Source organism: Symphodus melops, assembly GCF_947650265.1.
Source record: "Symphodus melops genome assembly, chromosome: 22".
NCBI classification, from domain to species: Eukaryota; Metazoa; Chordata; class Actinopteri; order Labriformes; family Labridae; genus Symphodus; species Symphodus melops.
Window position 1 is genome coordinate 15,920,667 of NC_136712.1, and position 22,570 is coordinate 15,943,236.

At 41.0% G+C, this 22,570-nt stretch overlaps 1 protein-coding gene across 4 annotated transcripts in view; it reads right to left on the bottom strand.

Moving 5' to 3' along the window:
• Positions 1–11,685: 11,685 nt before the first annotated feature.
• The window catches only part of ano2b (anoctamin 2b), a 77,279-nt gene continuing 66,394 nt past the window's right edge, over positions 11,686–22,570 (bottom strand). For all 4 annotated transcript variants that reach the window (XM_079334591.1, XM_079334592.1, XM_079334593.1 and 1 more), the window contains 2 exons: positions 14,398–14,503; positions 11,686–12,900 (listed from right to left, as the gene is read on the bottom strand). In XM_079334591.1, coding sequence (XP_079190717.1) covers positions 12,526–12,900; positions 14,398–14,503 — 481 coding nt within the window. In that variant the 3' untranslated portion in view covers positions 11,686–12,525. The remainder of the gene's footprint in view (positions 12,901–14,397; positions 14,504–22,570) is intronic.

Consider the following 22,570-nt stretch of genomic DNA (forward strand, 5'->3'; position numbering starts at 1 on the left):
ATTCATCTATGTTGAAAATTGACGATGTGTGTAATGCTTCAGCTCAGCTGGACAACTTTCAGGAGTGTTGACTCATGCTGCGTTCAGTGTCACTTAAGATCGATCTACACTTTGTTTTGTCAATTATTCTTTAAAAAATCCACCCAGCTGATAAACAACCTCTCCGTCTTTCTGCTCGCTATCAAACCTGCAGGCCAAAGTAACTAACAGAAAGTCTTTCATGGGCCAAATCTAATCTCATAAAGAAAGATGCTCGACCTCAGAGCATTTACAAACATTAAGATCCAGTAACAGTGTGGCCAGAGTTAAGATTATAAGAGAACTCCTGGATACGGTACCACATACTGGACGACGGTAACAGTTTTTGTGGATTGAGCATCACTATCCACTGGATGAAAAAATACTGAAGTTCATAAGTTCCCCAATAAACTGCTCTGCTTCTAACTTGATATTAATGCTGCAAATATCTTATGAGAAATGTTTGTTTTTATCTGCTATTTTAACCATTAACCATAGTTATTAACCATATTCATGAAATCCTTATTACAAGAAAAGTAACCGTGAGGGAGGAGACGCTTTAAACATGCTCTTATTGGTGCTTATTGTTGTATCAGGCGAAAGAGCAGCAGTGGAGGACTCACGTGGAAAACCTGACCTCCAGCCAGGAGAAAACTCTGCAAGACAGACTGGCAAGACTCAGGAGATTCAGGGTGACACGCACGCGCGCACGCACGCACGCACACACGCGCACACACACACTGACATAATCTGAATCAAGCTGTCAGACAGTTAAAAAATCCTGCAGCTGGTTCTGCTACTGACTGTAATAGTCTGAGATTTATCACTACAATGTGGCGCCTTCAGAAGCCGTCCCAGCCTCTCATGTCTAAAGCTTGTGCAGAACATAAAGGCTTCTTAAAGATCAGACGTGCCATGTTTCAAATGCTGACTTTAGCATTACGTAACAGAGACGTTGCTGTTACAATTCATTGATCAGATGTGAGTTAAAGAGCCAAAAAATTATTTTAAAATGATGATATCTGTCATTTAGAGGTTAACTCTTTGTACAGTTAGCATATTTTTGCCTCCTGTAGGACTTCCAGAGGAAGGTACTCGTGGAGGAGTCAGGGACGGAGGGTGTGTCTGCCACAGTCACAGCCAACCAGCTGCTCACCAGGATGTAGTGCACAAAACAAGAGACTGACTCATCTGAAATGTGCTTTTTGTTGCACTTGAACATCAATAAAATATAACTGTGTCAAACGAGACATTCATGTGAATTATTTACATGCTCTGAGTAAGAGGATTTTTGGAGATGCACGCAGCTACAGGAAATGCAGTGAGAGACATGTATGTGTTGTCCTGTTTTTTCTTTGGGGTTGTCAGAAGCTAAGCTGTGACAGATGGAGATGTTAGGAGTGATGGAATTGTTTTCAGACTGGTGAGCAGTCATAGGCTCTACTTTTTTCCCACTAGTGAAAACACAAGATTAATTTCTGTAGACCTCAGATGACCCAAATCCTTCACTATGTTCAAACATCAGCACAGTTTCTCTATTCGACCGCGAGGGCAGGGGATTCTTAAATTGTAAAGATACAGCTCTGTGTTTGAAAATGTGTTCATTTTTGTCCTCAGCTTAAGTTTTTCCAGGCACCTTTGACTGAACTTAATCTACCAAACAGCAAAAAACTGTCACCTGGACTAACTTAAACACAATCTTCAGCAATTAAACTTCTTGTTGCACTATTCCATTTCATTATTTGTGACACAGAACGTATCCATCTGGAAGTTATTGTACAACATGTACGCTATATTAGCTATGCTAGCTTATAGACTTAAGCTTTATTAAAGAAAACAATACACCACAGTATTATAATGGTCACAGTCACAGTCATGTCACTCACTGGTTTCTTAAGAGGAGTTTGAAACCTTTCATGTCGGTCACCATATTGAAAGTTCTGTCTGACCTTTCAGTCATTCTAGTAATAGGCAAGGCAAACCGCCACACCGCGTCCGCCAGTCTGTCAGATCAGCCTCGTCCTTTATTATGAATGTCTCTCATCCATCTAATCAAAACAGATGAGTTATGAAGAACAAAGAACAATATCGCCTTTCTGCCAAATCCATTACGAACCACTGTGTGTATTTAGAACAGCAGGAAAGTCAGTCTATCTAAAGATTTCAGAGGTCCTGAGAGCTCAGCTCAGCGTGACCTTCTATGGTAAGTGTTGAGGCAGAGGACGAATAAAAACAGCAGAAAATAGAGTGTGACATGAATGAATGATGAAGCCTGAAGCTTCAAGGTCAACGTGTTAGACACACAAAAAAGGTCCAGCATACCCAGAGAGAGATCATCATTTATCCTGGTTGGATAAAAGATAAAATCAAGTTTTTGCAAGGCTGATTCTCTTCCCATCAGATGTTATCTTTACAAAACTTAGACTCAAGTGTTTTATTGCTGTCTGCATTATGTTCATTAGCTCAAATGACAATATTCATAGCTCCCCCTGCTGACTGGCTGCAGTATAAGCTCCACCTCCTCCATGTTAACAGATGAGAAAGGGTCAACTATACTGTATACTGTATATAAAATTGTATTTTAACCATAAAGTTAAAATACAAATCAAACACATTTTTGTCAAACCCAGATTAAGTCATGATAGTTACCATCAACTTGATTTATGTCCTAGTTTTGTTTTTTTAAAACATTTTTTCATTTTGAAATGAGAGGATGTTGTATCATGATTGACAGATGTGGCTCCTCGCAGTGTTCTCAGCTAGCTTAGCAGAGAAGAGGGGGAAACCTTACTCAAAATGTAAATACAGTCATTAAGCTTTCCATAACAGTAAGTGTCTGCTCCACACCGACACAAGAGTCTGATCTGCTGCAGACTCGACCAACCTGAAGGTTTTTTGACCTCGTTTCTTTCAGTTACATTTATGCATCAATTTAGCAGTAACCAGCCAGCTCCCTTCTGCTCGTCTTGGTTTCTAATCATTCCAGCAGCGTATTATATCACTTAAACTGTATTTTGGCTTCTTGTTTGCACAACAGAAGAGAAGGAAAATGTGTCCATAAATATACAGTCAATGGCAAAGATGAAGAACAAATGCAAGTTACTGTCGAAGATGTGCGTTCAAAAGATTTAAAAAAATGTTCAAAACCAACTTCATAATAATTGTTCACTATTTTTTAGTATTTGTTCTCATTTGTTGATTGTTTTCTACAGATGCTGAATCTGTAGATTTAATTGCTTTTGAGGAGAGACCAAAGCTATAATCAACAGAAACACCAGCATCACATCTCCAAAGCAAAGGCGAAAAAGAGCCTGAATATACATGCCTTTAAATACTAATACACCTGAGTCAATGTTGTTAGGTGAGGGAGAGAGCGGAGATGCAAGAGAAATGAGACAGAACTGCAGTAACATGCAAAGACACACTAACCACACACACGCACACACACTCCTCTAACACTTTGAAGTTAATGTCTTTACACAGGTGGACAGATCAGGGTGTGTCCTGGCTGTCTTCTCTATGCCTGAGGAGTGGAACATGTTAAAGTGCTTCTTCACATGTGCAAATAATCAAACGTGCAAAACAGTGTATAAGCTTCATTTTGTGTACAGGTCTAAAACACATCTGCACATTTGTAGGATCACGTGAGGTGCACGCTGGTTGTGTGTTTCTGCGCACATACAAGGTGTGGCTGGGGGCCATCGAGGGACCCATGACAGAATTTACTTCAGAGATCTATGGAAGTCCTTTATCCCAATTTTAAAGGGAGAGAAAGACAAAGAGAGAAAGCAAGAGAGACAGAGAGAGAGAGAGAGAGAGAGAGAGAGAGAGAGAGAGAGAGAGAGAGAGAGAGAGAGAGAGAGAGAGAGAAGCAACAGGAGTTTACAGTGTGTCAGATGGAGAACAACAGGAAGCAAGAGGTGGAGTATCTGACTTACAGTGTGAGGTGTAGTACTGCCCGAGGTCACAGACAAACAGCCACATGAACGGTCTCTCCTGGATCCTCCTCCTCATGGGATTTTCCTCTAAGTGTTTACAGCCATAAGATCCGCATAGTGTGCAGCACCTACAGCCATTACAATATGGAAAGACTGGGTCAATGTTAGCAGACTTTGTTCACATCAAACTGTCAATTTACTCTAATTCTCTTGGAAAAATCTGCGCTCAATTTGTGTTTTTCCTCCAATAGCAATGCATACTTTGCTATAATTTATGGATGTATGATATTAAGCATGACCATGCTCTGACTGTACGTGTTAAACTGAGACAGAGAATCTACGAATGTCAAAGAAGTTTCCTTTGAAAACGTCCACAGTTTAAATTAACAGAAAGAAATTAATGGGATTTTACTCAACAGAATCATCGTACTTATGACCTGCTGCTACATCTGTATATAATCAGTGCTACGACATGTCACATATTATCCTCCTTTGGGTGGCAGTAGCTCAATCCTAGAGACTTGGGTTGGGAACTGGGGGGGGGGGGGGGGGGTGCCTAGACCACTTCTGGAGCACTGTTGAGGTGCCCTTGAGCAAGGCACCAAACCCCCAGCAGCTCAGGGGGTGCTTCCAGTGGGGGCAACCACACCACACTCTCTCCATTAATGCATGTCCACAGATCCTGCTTGTGCATGTGTGTGATTCACTGTAGCACCGCACGTATTAGTGAGAAATGAGGCCGATAATCATTGTTTGTCAGAAAACAACTGAATGTGATGGGCGTAACCTCTGCCCAATCAAACCAGAGAAGGTTTGAACCTTTTCTCTGGCTGAAGCTTAGTATAAGCTGCTCACATTAAAGCTTTCTTTTATTGCAGTCAGCTGCCTTTTCTCTGCCTGCTGTCAGTTAGCAGCTTAAAAAGACCAGACTATCATACCGTCTGTGTCAATATCATTTATTTTATGTTGTTCAGTGACATCGATGCACACAGAATATATGTCTTTGTTTCATCATGTGTTCTTGATCATTGTGTGGATCATTTACGGTTTGTTTGTTCTTTTCCTTCATAATTGGTTTTCATTCATCAGTTCGAGCTTCCACACTTTCATCACCTGTTATACAAGTGTTTCCACTTTGTATAATTAGACTAGCTATTAGAACGGGGACCCTGAGGCCTTGTTCAGACTGCAGCTCAAATCTGATTTTTCCCACAATCTGATCAGAATCCGATCTAACTGACTGACTGTCCACATTACAAATTGCAAGTGACCAGACCCGATTTGCCTGTCCACACTGACATACACACTTCTCAAGTTGTTTGAATCAGATTTGGAATAATTGGATCTCATGTGGCTTTTTGTGTTCAGACTGGCAAAAAAATAACCAAACCACATACAATCTGAATGAGCTGAGGTTTTGGAGGTGCGATGTGAACGAGGCCTGAGGGTCCAAAATCACCAACATTTCAACCAACAAATTCATTAACAGTAACAGAAAAGAGTTAAGTATATTCAGTCCCTGTGTGTAACTCTTTGTTGTTCTTTGTGTTCAGTGTGCTGTGTCAGCAGTGTTCGGTGTGCGTGGGTCACACGGGGTAACTAAATGTTACCTAGTTAAGCTCCATGTGTTCAAACTAAATATTGCCTGCTTTAACAACAAATGATTGTATGAAAAATGCATTGTAATCAAAGACGTTATATTTAATGTGGCAAAGGGAAAATTTATTGTTGTGCTTCAACACAAAAGCTAAGCCCGTTTCCCTCACATGCTTACACAGTAACACCTGAAAGTGCAGACATTTAAAAGGTGTTCAACTTTTGGTCCCTGTAACTGCTGCTCTGTATGTTTTATTGTTTTTCTTTTATCTCGCTCTCATGTGGTTGTCTGTAATCCTCTCTTATCTCCTAGCATGCTATCCTCGTGTTTGTTTTGCTGAACCTTTTAATTCTGGATAATTTACTTTAGTAATAGCTTAACCTCTACACTATTACTGTACAAAAAAAAACAGAAGAAGAACAGCCAATTTGAATGACTGACCTGTGTCCTGATGACGTGTTGTTCATGTGTCCTTAAAAGTCCAGTTTGTGCTCTCACTGTGGTGGCCTGAGCAGGGAGCTCATTAGCAGTGATTGAAAACACCTGTGATGCTGCAGGGCCTTTAACGAGCATCCAGCACACTGGGGGCTTCCAAAGTGACTACACAAGCTGACTGTAGACTGGTCCTACTATCTGTGCATGCTGTCTACTGTTAAGACCTTGATTTACATGTTTTTAAGAATACAAAAAAAGGTTATTGGTGGTATTTTTTTGTGGTCTGATTATTTCCTGTTACCATGGCAGTTGCTGTTGGTCAATTGGACCTCTGACGTGACGCTTTGCATTCTGGGAAACAGTATACGAGAAGGCTGGTCCCATGCAGACTGTAAATTTATTGTAAATAAGTACGACATTCAGGTAGTTTTGGCACACTGTGATCACATATTTGTTTGCATACTGCAAACAGCATTTTGGCCCGATCAGTACGTATTATCTGATTGTTGCATTGCATGTTAGACCATATTGGTCATGGAATTCATGAAAATACCACTGAAACATATTTGATTAAATTGAGATTAAAATCCTGAAGCTGTAAAGTGCTAACAGCTACCTTAAGATTGCTTAAAACTGTAAAATCATTCAAGCTAACTGTAGCTACATTAAGAGGTTTAAAGCTTGCAAATTTGCCTTCATAACATGTGAGTATTGCTGAGGAGGTTAGTAGAAAGACAGCTGGGAATCTAACACCAATTTCTTTCAATGAACTTTATTATCTTTGTGCTGTTATGTGTCTCCCTCCTTCATTAACGTGTCATTCAGGTTAAACTCTGATATAGTCTACACTATCGCCTGTGGGGGGAAAACATCTTCATCTGATATTTCAACATTGTTCAACTTAGTCTTTGATTATACCTATACACCATCGTTAAAGAGTGAAAAGAAGAAAGAAGTTAATAAATGAAGATTGGAGACAAATCAGGACAGGCCAGGAATTAGCCAGAGGCAGAAAACACCAAGACATGTAAATGCTGGAAATGCACCATGACGACCTACAAGACTACTCAACCTACAGTACATCTGCCGAAACCTTCAGAGAGCAAAGGCTTTGTAAAAACATGATCAGGTCAAGGAAGAAAAATGTGTTCAATGAAAACTGAAGCATTCATGTCTTCATATCAAAAGAAACGAGTTGTCGGTCATTTTTTGGCTTCAAAATATGGAAAAAAGTGAAGTTAATCTTTGAGTCCTGGGTGCTGATAGCATAGTGCTTCTATCGCACACGCGACTATCCAATAAAGGCAAAAAGGCCCCAAAAAAAGGTATTAATCTTTGAGCCCTTTTAATGGAGGATCAAGAGTTTGTTTGAATATGAAAGCTCATTAAGGGTCACATAAACCATGGCACTTTCATGCAAATGATTGAGACAAATTGACTCCATGTATATTTTGTACTTCAAGTTTTTTCAGATAAACAGATGGATTATGTAGAAGTCAGGATGACAAACTGCTCAACTGATTTGGCCTGTTTTGTATTCTGCAATCAATTTCAGTTTGTTTGTTTTTGTTTCAATTAAGATTTAAAATTTTATTTAATTTAAAATTAGTAATAAAACTCAAAATGCTTAAAAGAGCAGCGAGTAAGAATGCTCCAACACTTGTTTCTATTTTTGGACAATGACTGTCAGATGTTTTGTGTGAAGCACGAGTCAGCTTCCTCACGTCCTTAAAAAGAGTGTGTGTGCGTGTGTGAACGTGCACATTAGTCAGCAGTGATCTCAGCCGAGAACGTCCGTGCATAATTTAAACGTCCATCGACTGACGTGTCTGGAGAACTGATGTCATCTGTGACGTGAATCTGTTTGATGATTCAGCGGAACTATTTAACGTCAACTTAACCTCAGGACAAGATGCAACATATTACATCTTCTGAGACTTTCCTTTCAGCATCTGATCTGTCCAACCCTTACAGTTTCACTTTATTTTTAACATTTCACATTAAAACTTGCAGTCAATCCTTCATCTTTCCTCTCTATTAAAAATATTCTTTCTTCATAGCCCTGTGATTTCATTTTTATCTTTAAAGGTTTATCTCATCAGTCTGCTTTAATTGTCTGCTTGTTTAATTCCCAGTCTGTTTCTATTGTTTCCTGTGAAGCACTATGTTACCTGTACAAATAAAGTATTTTTAATATTATTTAATTTACATTAGTTACACAATAACGTCTTATTTTCCTATTCAAAAAAAATTCTCATCATGGCATCCCTTCTTTCTCCATGTGTTGTGCGTCTAATCCCCATGTTTCTCTCCCCTGTCTTCAGTGAGGTGGGCGTGGCGTTCTCCTCTCAGGCAGCGCCAGGTGTATCACATCCATTAATCAACGCTCTCAATAAAGAATCCTCTCTGCCCGCTCCTCTCGACGTCAGATTGCTGCGTCTACTCGTGTGTATTGTGCCAGCCTCGGCCCCTCAGTGTAATTATTCCTCTGTTTATGTTAGCTTGTGTTCTCTGTCTGCCTCCTCAGATTACCTGCAGCTCACCCTCTTGTGCACCTCGTTGGACTTCACTGGGATTCATGGACACTGCACTGTCACTATTCACCGGATCCTGGGATTTTGCACTACCCCTCCTGTTTGCACCTTGTTGAGTCACGTTGCAATAAATTTATGTTCACTTCTTCTTCCTGCCTGAGTCGTGCTTCTGGGTCCAGATCACGACTATCCATGACAACAAAGTCTTAATATTTGTTTCTTATTTGTTTCGTTTTCAGTTTGTGCGACATAAAACTTTAAGGGGTTCCTGTTAATCCTACTTGGACTTGGACTGTTTTTTCCCACGGACATATATGATATAGGGTGCAGGAAATGGGGATTGAACCCTCAACCCTTCCAGTGGTCTTTTATTATTAAGAGGTGATCTCTTGGTTATTTTCAAATCTAAATTCGAAAGAAAAGTGGCAATTTAACGAGCAAGGTACAGTACTTTAGTAAAGTACCTTTGTCTCAATGTTTTATTTTAGTCCTTTGAGATACTTTTTTTTTTTGTTCTCGTCATTTCTCCAACCATTTTAGCTCTTTTCCAGCATTTCAATGGATCAAGTTTGGGAAATCCCACGCAACCCCAACAACCCCTCTGTTCATTTACATATCTATTCTATCTGCATGCTGTCTCTACTTTGACTTTTACCATCCATTTAAAGGTTCTGCATTGTGCCGTTTAATCACCTACTTACTTAATGGTCTGTTATGTTTTCTTTGTCTTTATAGGAAAAAGATCATCTGGATGATTGTTCCAACCTGCCATGCCTTTATGTTGAGACTGTGTGCTTCATGCTAAAACTAATTCCCTCGATATCTAAATATTTACGAGCCTTTTTACTTTTATCCAAGGTAGAGTGATGCCTTCATCGTTTTATAATCCTCTTTAGGAGCGGGCAGTTATAACACACTCGGATCAAACAGATCACATTGATGAATATAGACAATCTGCTGCACAGCTGGATACGACTAAACAATCGGTTATTAAATCAGCACCCGAGCAAAGTCGATTTTTTACAAGCAGTTAACTGAGCTAAGAACTGTTCTCAATACGCTCTCAGCCACGAAGCTTTGCGGCTCCACTTTTTATTTGTACCACATTTTAACAAAAGCTGTGGTACGAGCATGGAGATGGACGCAGAAGTTAAATGTCAGGAATGTGGCTCTCATAATGTTACATTCAGGATGCTGATTGGTACGAATGTTTCCACCACCAACCACAACCCAACAGCTGTGCTTGATCAGAATCCGACTGTAAGCAGCTCATGACTGGACTCAGTTGTTGCTGTATGTCTGCACATTAACACTCAATGAAACCCTTACTGTAGTCTGCAGACGCACAGCTGCCATTCCTGAAGGTAGGCGGCGTTTTATAGAGGATCATGAAAGTGTACAGTGGATTTAAAATGGATTTCACAGCATAAACATCTGTTTAGATTAGCGTTAGCACTGTGGCTAAGCGTGTTTTCTGAAGTCTGCAACCTCAAAGCATAATCACCAGACTCTCTTAAATACACATACAGACATCATCCTCCCCTGTGAGTGTGTGTGCGTGGGAGTGCGAGTGTGTGTGTACTAACCGCAGCTCATTTTTCTGTGATGAGGTGAAGCGCAGTAATGCTGTGGTTGCACGCCAATTTGGCTTGGTACTACAAAAAGGAAAACTACCTGATGTTCCATGACTGAAATATTATTGACTTGTGTGCAGGGGGGCGTGTCACTCACCGAGGCCGCAACACCGGGGAGGATGACAATCATAACCTGGGGAATAAAAATCCTTATGTATGATTTTAAGAGTTCTTTTAGAACTTCTAATCACAGTAATGACATGTCATAATAGCCAGTCAGTTGTGGGCTTGATTTATAATCCAGAGTCTGCTCAGACAATACCGAGGCCAGACTGAGTAAAAACACTTTGAAATCCGAGACCTTTAAAAAGTGGTCTTGAGACCGGTCTTGGAGTACTACAACACTTTATTATCGATCATTCAGATTGTATCGTTTTGATTTGTATTAAAGAGTACTGAGGTATAGAACATTTGACAACCTTAAAGCCTGGCTCAGACTACAGAAGAGTCTGATTCCCTCCCCATCCCATCAATCTGTTCCTGACTCGAGGCTGCTCAGAACCAAATATCTTCCCAGATGATTTGTACGCTAAAGTGTAATAAAAACCTGACGATCGTCGATGATGAACTGATTTCTATCAAACATGTTGGATATTTAGGCTTTCAAACCATGATGATGAAAAGGTCCAGTGAAAGTTGTGAGCGACTCCCACAACCCAAGAGACGAGAAAGGACAGTAATAAGTGGACAGTAATGGCGACCTGTAGCAGGTCACATGACAGTTACAACCTCCTCCAGCTCCAGAAGAAAAGAAAATCTATGTTTTCTAGTCTCTCCCCAAACATCCTAATGTTTTTCCCTCTCTGAATAAGATACCACAATAGCAATTTTAACTGTCGACATGTTTACACAAGGTCATGTGAGGTGGACTGTGCCTCCATCGGGCTCGATAATCTGAATAAAATCCTGTCGTATGTGATGTGTCACGATCTTTTATATCTTGTTGTGTTTGCACGCTTGAGATTATTGGAGAAAATGATCTGTTAACATTTTCCTCATGTCTGTGAATCACAGGATTTAAACTCCTGTAGTGTGAGTCAGGCTTTAGTCAACAATCCAGCAGGCTCTGAAAACAGTTAAAGATATGTCTTAACTTCTAACAGACACACACTCAGTGAAGTTACCAACAGTTACCATAGAATATAAATCAATGTATTGAGTTCTATAAATGAAATGAATCTGCTGGATCAGTGATGAAACACCAGGATTTAAACTAAGAACAGATGGTCCAGTTGTACAAAATAACATCGGATGATTGCACCTTTAAGATGAAGATTTCCAACATGGCTGCCGGAGGTCACATGACACCGGTCACTTCTTTGAACATAACACAGCTTGTCTGTTTGGGCAGCAGACACCCAGATTTATTACCTGCAGGAATGTCCGAGTGTTACAGAATGAGAGTTCACAACGAAGGAACGTCGAATCCCTTCACATTTAAAACAGTGAGACCGTTTTTCCACTTCACTCCCGTTCACAGTTTGCAGACGTGTTGGCTTTCTTGTTGAATTCAGAGACTCTTCTGATCATTCGGTGACAAGGGTGCGAGTCCACATGGCTCACAGGGGAAAAAATGCTTCACAGATCTTCTATTTCTAAAACGATAGCAGAGACTGGAATCTAGGAGTGGCGTCTTAACAGCGTGCTGCATTGGCATAAACGACAACACCATTTCAGTAAAGTGTGACTGTGAGTCAAATGTTAATCCTGAATTCTATTGAGTAAATCAGCAGAAAGAAAAAAAAAAAGATTTGCTCGTCAAGACGGCTCATCGGCGGAGTTCACGTAGTCAAGGTACACGAAGTGTGGGATGTGTCAGCTGCTACAAATTCTGTTCAAAACAAGAAATACATAAAGAGCATAAGCACATAAAGAAGAAATATTCGTAAAGCCCTATTCACGAGCCACAACGTCCATCACACTGTTTGTGTTTATAAAGTGTTCATCACTGAGTCTGTCCATGTGTAAATCGTCTTTTCTTCATCTTCAGTTCATGGGGTAATGTTTGACTGATCAGCCTAACGCTGTATTTATTGCTTGTCTACGCTATGAAGCAGGTGTGCCTCACTAAACAGTTTATTTTTTACCAAAAAGTAAAAATGTTAACACTTTATATCAGGTGAACAGTCGATGCAAGAAGGAACATCACAACCGTTTCCACATTCAACCACTCGGACGTCTAAACACAAACGTCACTGAAATTAATGCTGTTATTTTCATCTCAGTACTACTGCGTCACACACACACACACACACACACTGGAAAACACACGACACAGTCAGAGACATTCATGGACTGAATCACCCGAGCGACATGTTCTCCAGTCTGGAGGGATGTGTGTGTGTGTGTGTGTGTGTGTGTGTTACACTTCACACAGCTGTGTGTCTCGCATTCTCATTTTCATTGTTGGGCGACGGGGGGATCTTCCTGGTGAACTGGCTGAAGCTGGCCGCCCTGCACCTGGCCCTCGGCCCTCCTCCGTCTCCTGCCTGTGTTGCGCCCGGGGGCAGAGTGCTGTAGCGGCCTGGGAGGGGGGCGCCCTGGCCTGGAGGGATCACATGGCCGCCCGGGTGTTTGGATGCATCCTTGGAGAAGAGACTTTGGATGAGCTGGAATTTCTCCTTCTCCTCCCGTAAGAAGACGTCGACCAGCAGCTTCTTCTCCCGTTTCAGCTGCTCTACAATAGTTTTGGGAATGTCGGGAATCACCCAGGCGACCACGAGGCTGAGGAACATGACCAGATTCTGCAGGAGGGAGAAATAACGAAAGACAAACATGAGAGAGAGGGCTGGAAAAAAAGTGTTTCAGTTCTTTAAAGAAGTTGGTACTGACAAAGAATCACAGGTTCACACATTTCATTGAACATTGAGAAGAACGTATTCTTGGACGTTACTGCAGGTTTTGTTCTTTAAATTTGGGATATATATATATATATATTTATATATATAAATCTCCACAGCCCATCACTGTAGCATCCTCTTCCAATCACTTCCATAGTGTAAATGAGTGACAGGTGTCATGCCACGCCCCCCTGAATTGTGAATCAATTGGGCTAAATCCATCTGAAGAGATGATGGGAAACTAAGATAGCATGGCTTACATAGAAGTGACCTATCTCACCAAACCTGTTTGTAAAATAGATTTTATTGACGTGATTGTGATGCTAGCACAGCATTTTTCACTATTCGTGAAGCAAACGAAGATGAAAATCCCGCTGCATCCGTGGGAGTGTGTCTGGACACAATGATATCTGTACACAGTGTTAGCCTCACTGGTTTATAACTGGCTGCATTATGTCTGAGAGTTCACATTGAGATATGACTCAGAAGTATGAATTTTGATTTTGGTTAAGGAAGTTAGAGGTCTGATATTCTGCCTTTTTGGGGTTCATATATCTAATCTAAAAAAAGTCTGCTTTCATGTAGTGCCGCTCCATGCTGCGTCTCTCATCTGCCTGTGTATGCAACGCTCTGAATCCCCCTCCATCAGGGTCCCCACGTGGGCCTGGTCTGATCTGACTCGCTGGTCACTCTGCTCTGTTGTAATAGGTCAGTCAGTCAGCACGGACGTCACATGGGCGTGCGGCACGAGCTTGGCCTTGCTACGACGAGCCAATGGGCTTGGATGAGTGATATATAACGCTGGCAAATATCATTCATGCAGCTACTGCTACAGCTAACATGAGGAAGTAGGAGAAGACACATTTCAGCAGACTTTGAATTTCTGCAAGTGGATGTGCCCAAACATGCAGAAGACACCTGGAACACACATGAAAGAGCAAATAAAACCAGAAAAAGAGGAATATGGGATAGGCATGCCATCCTGTCTGAAGTCCATTGATCTACAAACTTGAGACAAACTGGAAAACCTTTCCTGAATTCTGCTCAGCACATGAGATGAGTTTGTCAGTGTTGAGGACATGTGGTGGACAGATTTGAGTGAGGCGTGCAGGCATAGAAAGCTGCTTATCAAAAGAGCAGATAGACACATGAAAGACAAGTTACAGGATCATACAGACAGAAGAACACACCTTTATGCCCACACATTAACTTTATGTGCTCTTTTTTTCATACAGAATAGATCAAGTCAGCAGCCTGACAGTGTAAGAAGGCCATCCACTTCAAGCACAGTGTGTACTACCATAAATTGCAGCAACACTTGGGTGTTGAGATAACGTGTGTGCACCTGTAAATGGTGTCTTTAAAATTCCCAGGTGTCAGTACTTTGCGTTGAGCTCATACCTGGAACAGAATGACGAAAGCCAGCCGTGCAGCCAGAACACACCAGTACTGTTTGGAGAAGGTGTAGGCATCTGAAGACCAGGGGGGCTCCCTGTAGTCTTTATACCTGCACACGAACACATGAGCACAGAGTCAACGCACAAAAATGAAACCACTCAGACGGCACAGATTTAATTTGTCACATCTGCTGAAAATAAATATCTTAATGAGCTTTTGGGCCAGCAGTCGCTCAGTCTGTGGGAACTTATGTTGTAAACTTGAGGGTCGCTGGCTCAAATCCCGGTGCAGACCAAGCCTGGAATTATTCAGATTGACTGACAGGTGATTTGCTGGAGACGCAGCACAGACTTTAAGACGCTCCTCCTCCATATTGTTTCTCCCTGTGACACCGAACCTGATCTTTATCTGGCCGTGACACAAAGTGCCATAAAATTTATAAGAAATCCTTTCCTTTGTTTTCTTTATAGTACACACTCTTTATTGTTCCGGCAACTGCAGAAAACTGGAACCACATGTTGAGCCTACGTAAGGGGGCTTAATACAAGGGAGAGAAGAGAGCAAGACAGAGGAAAGGAGGACGAGTGGAGAAGAGCTAGATTTTAGATAAAAGATGAGAGAGAGAGAAAATGGGGAAAGACAAGAGTCGGAAACAATTTCATTGTGGAGGGAACAAGTGGAAATAGATGAAAACAGTGAAGAAGGCCTGTTGTTGTTTACAGCAGGCCTGTCACATTGAACACAACAACAAAAGAACTGATCTCAATTTGACAGGTTTAAGATGTCATTTGGAATCTCACCTTCACACACACACACACACACACACACACACACACACACACGCTTTTGTGCTTTCAAATCATTGATTTGATTGCAATTTCAATCTGTCATATTTCAATGCCTTGTTGTTGTTGTTGATTTGTAATTTTCTACTGATTAATACTTGTAAAAGCACTTTGTGACCTTGTGCTGTGAAAGGTGCTATGTACATAAACTTTACTTATTTACTTACTTAATCAGTAAAGATTTGTATTGCTGAGTGCAGGACGAATCATCAGACTTTTAAAACATTTTAGTCTTCACAATAAATGCGTTCTTAAACGGGAGGCTATCGTGATAATGTTGCGGATCTATGAGAGTGACATACTCGCTGCACACAGGATAATGATTTTTCATTGACATTTATGGTCTCGCCTCTTGGTTTTGACTCGGTATCGATCCCCAAATGTCCCAGTTTTGGAGCTCTACCCTGGGGGGGGGGGGGGGGGGGGGGGGGGCAATAAAGGCATTGTAGAATGCCTTTATTGTCATTACACAAATTATACAACGAGATTACTTGGCTTCACCTTAAAGTGCAAACAGCTAAGAACAAAAAAAAACAACAGTACAATGCTGTTCCCCTCGAGAAGGAAAAAAAGGTCAATTCAAATAAAAACAAAGTAACTTTTGGGAGTTGGACACTTGTGGCGTCATGACTGCTGCTGCTGGACGTTTTGGCTGCAGAGCAACAAGAGAAGATCAAAGAACATGATGTCAGGATGCAGCAAGGCTGTTTGACATGCAGACAGTCGGCACAGCAGCCAAAGAAACTGAAACCCATTATTTTCACTGAACCAGGTTTACGAAAGTGAAAAAAAAAATCATTAAAAAGAGTATTCATGCATACTTGGACATCTTCTGGACATACATCTGTTCAAGCATCAACAACTGAGCCAACTGATGGTGTGCATGTGTTCAGTCATCTTCGTTCAAAGCCAAGTAGATGGAGAGGTTTACTGATTTCTTAAAGAGGGTCCTGAACTTTTTATGCTCAACTGAGGAGTTTAAGTTTTTTCAATGTTTGGCTGAATTCATTCGTTCTCATGTGGAGATATAAAAGAATTCAGCGGGGCTCCATAAAAATCTGCGTTTCAGCCGAGCAGTTGGCTGAGCTCACATTAATGTTGGATGGGAAGTTGTGTTTGTTACTTCTGAAAAACATTCTGTATGTAATCACTTCAAAAGTAAGAAACAAGAGTGTGTCATTATCACACTATTTTCTTGTTGACTTGGTCTGTGCTGTTGGCTTCACTTCTTCAAAACATTCGTCTTTGGAGCAAGAAAAGTGAAACATGCTCATTATTTCAGAAATGTGTGACTTTTATTTGCATCCAACCAATCATGATAATTGTTTTTGTTCAAATGTTCTTCATGACCTAAGAACTTTTATAAAGAATTGTGCAACAAATAAGATTTACCCAATCAGTCTGTGTGTGTTGTATGAATTAGAATAAGAAGCCCTGCCCTCTCAATTGGTACCATGGTTGGTGAGGTAAAAAATGCTTTGCTTCGGTTTAAGTTAGTAGTTAGCATCGAGATGAATTCCTTCCAGTCCCAGAGTCTTAAATAGTCAGACATGGCTTTCAAGCTGCTGCGTGACTTTTCTTAAGACTGGCCTGTGGAATTAATTGCATCATTTTCATGATAAATACCCAAGACATCATACAGTAACATGGAAACTTAAAATAAAGTACTTGTATGATTAAAGTAATTTGTACACTTTGAAAGGCTTATTGTTACTTAGACGAGACACAGAGTAAGAGGGCTTTGGCTTGTCAGTAGCATTAATGCAGATAAGTGTTTCCATTTGAAACAGTAGGAACAAGAGAGCAAGCCACGAATCAGACCATCTACCAAGCCTCTACAGAGGGAGGACAGTGCAGTAAACGACAGGGAGTAACTCCATTTGACTTCATATGTTACATCATTTGGGGCTCAGTTACCAGACAGCCATGTTGAAAGAGCCAGCTTTTGCCTCTGGGGATGTAAGTACAACATATAGCATTCCTTTCAAGGCTAGAACTCATGTCATTGTTAATCTGAAGAATCTGAAGAACATGCATCCTCCCTAACCAAGACTGCTCCGGAGAGATAGATGAGATTGAGATTTATGTACAAAGATCAGCATTATGTGGAGCCTTAGTTATAGATAGAGCGGCCTTTCAGTCAGCAGTACTTCAAAAACCTCCATTTAGGACATCAAGATGGACATCAGACGGTCAGAAGTCAGTAAGAGGACACATTTATCACTAATCTAAAAGCATGATTCTTTGCCAACAACAGAAGATGAGTCAATTACAGCGCCACACGCTGATGAGCATATGCAGGGAGATGCTGTACTGAACATTACCAAACATAACATACGTTCTCCTTTCACTATAGCTGCCTTCCTATGGCTTTTTTTTACTGCATGATCAACATTAAAAAAGACACGATGATAACCATTCGAGTCGAGGTCGCTGAGGCCCAAAGGAATCTGCAGCAATGTAACTGGAAACCCAAATCCATAAAGGTCCTGGTAACTTGGTGATTCATGGTGGAGTGTAAATGTTCATTTCACAGGTAGCCCCTTTCTTTTTATGTCCAACACAGTTCAATATAAGTTTGTCCTGGCCACCTTTACTTGCTGAATGTTGTCAAGCTCATAGTAGATTCATGTTTGGTCTATATGAACAATCAAACAAAGAGAACAGTCTACACCTGCTGTGTTGTGTTAAGTCTAGAGATAACATTTGTTATGAATTGGCATGAATAAAAATGACTTGACTGACTGGTTGGTGTCAGGCACACGTTTTTCTAGTTTGGTTCCAATGGAGTTTGTTGTATAAATGGTTTTAACAAAGGAAACTTGGGGGGAAAGGTCAAATTCAGCAGCTCCTTAATTGATTAGAAACTGATAAGAGGGCGGATAGTGAACGCTTTAGGCCATAATTTAAGCCTGAAGCATGTGGCATTGACAGCAAGTTATGTATACCTAACTTTATGAAGATGTAGCAGATGCATCAGACACCAGATGCCTTGCAATCTCACACCAACATTTCAGGAAAGAAATCCCACTCATTGATTAGTCAGAAATCAACTTATTTCAATATAGATACAGAACAGTGGATCGGGTCAGGGAGACGGTAAACTGGGGAATGACATGCAGGAAAGCAGCCAAAGGTCAGATTTGAAGTCGGTGGGCATGTGCACTAACAACCAGTCTACCGGCGCCCCCCTTCTTTTTTGATGGACTTAGCTGAGTTAGACAAACCTGACCACTTCCCCTCCTCCCTAAACTCTCCCTCAGTGTTCAGACAAACTGTAGTTGTTTGTAGGACTGATATGCAGCCAAAAGTTGATTCAAGTCTAAAATTTTTTTTTTTCAAGTTTGGTTAGTGGTTTTCCTTCAATCGTACTCTGCCATTGTGATTCTACATAAAGATTCCCTGAGTGGGTGGGAATGTCTATCTTACCCCACATGGTGGTTCAGCTAACGGTCACAGAGGGAGGAGTTTCATGTGGAAAAAAACCCCCCCCAAACATATATGAAACATGTTTGAGCCTCTGAATGAAACAAAGGTGAAGGAAGTGCCATCCAAAACTGTAAACACAGAGCTCGGAACAACAAACCCAGAGGGAGTTTAACTTCACTCTTTCTTTAGAAAGGCATTACACAGGGATATATTTCAAAATTCAATCTGCTAAATTAATGTTTAAAATATTGCAAATCTGCTTTTAGAAAGATTTTAATTGGCTCAGGACAGACCCAGGCTAGTAGTTTCCCCCTGATTCTTGTGTTTGTGCTAAGCTAGCTCGACTGGCTGCAGGTTCATATTCAACAGACAGACATGTGCTTAAGATCAATCTCTTATCTATGCACTTGTGTTTCTGTTAGACCACGTCAATGCCAACCTGTTTCTTGGCTCGGAGCAGGGACTTCCTGAACCCATTTAGTGTTTGCCTGCTACTCCCACAAAAAAAACTTCAGGAGGTCCCTGCTTCCAGTCAGACAAACAAATAAACCCCTGCAAATACATAATCAAAAAAGGTTCTGCAGGTTTTCTTTTTATTGAGTTTACTGATCAACTACAATTTGGAAAGTGATGAAAGAAAGACCACTGTGTATTGCCTGATGTGATTACCATCTTTTGATTGTTTTGTTTTCATAAATGTATTAAAAGCTAAACCCTCTATTTCTTCCCACTAAGTTCAGAACTACTAATTAAATCAATCTCTTACAGTCTGAGCCATAAAATGAAATTTCTAATAAAAAACAGTATTATCAGTCTAAAAATTGATTGCATTCAATCCAGGTTCACTTCTAAATTAATGTTTTGATTTTCTTTGCCTCCAGTCATCCCAACCTGACAGCTTTTAGATAACTCTACTCTAACTCATGGATCCGACAGCATCAGAGGGCGCTGTGTTCTGTCTGTGGTGTTGCTCCTTTAGAGAGGCACTGGAACTGTTTCTGAAGCAGAGCGCAGCGCAGCCCAGAGCAGAAAATACAAACAGGTTACTTCGCCTGTCTGAGGTTCACTGGTGCCCGCTTTGAAGTCATGTTGATAAAATGATGAAATAAATGATCTCACTCTGTACATCTCTCCTGAGTTAGTTTGTTTATTGTTGTATTTTGACATTGAGCGGATGCGTTACTCCAGTGCCTAACTTTCCCACCGGATTGATCTGCTCTGTTCAGCTTGATGCGTGCGTGCTGGAAGTCCCTTCTTGGAAAAATAGACTTGACGGATATTTTGTATGGAGCAGAGCAGACTGATGCTTCTACAAAACACTGAAGACAAACACTGGCAGTGTGCAGTGGTTGGATGGAAAGCCGTGTGAACAGATCCGGTAGGAAGACTTTGACAAACCTTGCATGTTGTTATCTCAGCAAATTTAAAACCCTTTAAGTGCAAGTAAACCACATGACAATCGTTTGTTTTTTAGGCCAACACTGGTGAGTTAAGGCAGAGTGAAGCAGCTGTAAAACATATATTACTGAACTGAGAGGCGCTTCTCCCGTCAATGTTATGGACCAAGATCATGGAAAATGACAGGAAGTCATTTCATGCTTAAAAGCTGGCTCCACTACAAGTAAGTTACTGCCATTGATAGATCATGTAAAACAAATTCAATTTGATCACTTTGACAGAGCAGTGAAGAAAATCTCCCTCTTCTTTAATGTTACATCTGACTTTCAGTTTTGCAGTTTGATCATTTGATCATGAAAAACAGTCAAATCAGTGCACGACACTTTTCCTGTCAAAGTCATAAATGACAACATGTGTATGAAAAGGAGTCCGAAAGAAACACTGTCTTACATGAGACGCAGCAGTCAGTCATGTCAGATGAATTAGACTGCGCCTAAATTAAATTGAAAAGACTGACATCTAAACACACAAGCCGTCGTGGAAGAATTCCTCTGAAGGCAAAACAAATGAAATGGTCCGACTGAGCTGTCTGACTAAGTACTTGACGAGCAGTATAGAAATAATAAAAACGGAGGGTGAACTGTGTGTCTGACTCCTTCTCCTTATACAGTCATGAGTGAGGAATGCTGCCTGTGAGAGTCCACTCTTCTCTCTCTTTTTTTCTTTGATCCATTCATCTTGTCTCGCTCGCTCGCCAACAATCAACAATATTTTTTTGTGTAGCGACTTCAACGTGAACTACGCTGGAGGAGCAAACCTCCTGTTCTGTAGTTAAGTCCAATCAACTTAGGTTGGAATTTAATATAAAACGTTATCGAAGAACAATAAATCACTCTTTTTCTCTGCGCACGAGTGTGTGTGTGTGTGTGTGTGTGTGTGTGTGTTTGTATTTTCGAGTCACTCCATATTTGGTTAGAATGGTCGACAGCAACTGGAGCATCTAACCTAATATTCTTTCATAAGACCATCAGTGAGATTATGGTTAGTATGTGAGAGACTTGAGAATGTGTGTGTTCTGTGTGTATGTGCGTGTGTGTGTGTGTGTGTTTCTGAGAGTTCCTGCTGCCAACACGGAGCCTCCTGGGAACCAGAAATAAATTTAAAGACAAACAAGGGTCAGACCATTCCCATCCTTTAAATACACACAGACACACTGACTCTTCATCACAGAACATGGACGCTGTCAGGTAACGATGTGTGTGTGTAGAACATGTGAACCTGGGTGTGTATGTGCATGTGCCTTTAAGTGAAGTATGACTTCCTTTTTTTGTTGTTGTTTTCTGTTCAGAACACTAAAACTCTGTCAGCATTAACACACAAATCGAGATGAATTCTATATTTTTTCAGTCCCATTATTCATGTACTATTTTGTCCCTTTTGATGCACCATAGTAAAAAAACCATAGCGTCTCTCTGTAGTCACAGAGATGAAAACCCTTCAGCACCTTTGAACGGCCACCTTGGCGTAGCTCAGTCCGTAGGGACTTCGGTTGGAAACCGGAGGGTCGGCCGTTTCAAGTTCCGGTGCGGACCCAAATCTGGAAATTAGCCAGGTAGCTGGAGAGGTGCCAGACCACTTTCTGAGCACTGCCCTTGAGCAAGGCACTGAACCCCCCTCCAACCAGCCCAGGAGCGCCTGCCAGGTGCTGCTCCCTCACTCTGGCATCCCTCCATCGGTGCATGCCCATAGGATCCTGTTTGTGCATGTTTATATATCAGCCTATGTGTGTGTTGCATGTCTAACAGAGTGCAAAAATGTAATTTTCCCTTCGGGCGATCAATAAAGAAAATCTTCTTCTATTCGCTTGTAAACTCTCCCAGACAGATCATCTGACCATGTGACACACTTTTCACTTGTTTACCGTTCCCTTGAACAGTTTTCGACATTATTTAATGTCCTACATTTTGATTTACCAGTTTTTAACTTTCATTCCAAATTAAAAGCCGGTTTATGCACAAAAAGGGAATAAAGTATTAGCTCATGACAATGCTCCTGAACAATTCTCAAAAAGGTGAAGATAGTCTGCCTCTGAAATCGGAGAGTTTTTCATACAAACATTTCGCCTTGCAGAGTGAAGTTTTCCATGTTGGTGAAATATGTAAATAATTTGAAATACTCCCAGAATCAACGACCTTGATAAGGAGTCTTTTGCTGTGAGGCAACAGTGCCAACCACTCTCTGTGAGTTTTTTTAAAGTGAAATGAGACGTTCAAAGACGCAGCAGCAGGCCGTGCTAAAAAATGAATGCATTCTTATTGCATTGTGATTGACACGTTAATGCTGACAGCCCTCATTTTACGTTCATATTTACTCCCTAATGCTGAATATTTCTCAACTGAGTAAAGCACATCTGTTGCTATAAACGAACCAGGAGGAAACACAATATAGGAAATGACTTTATAATCCATTGCTGTACTCTTTGGCCCTCACTTGACTCACGAGTG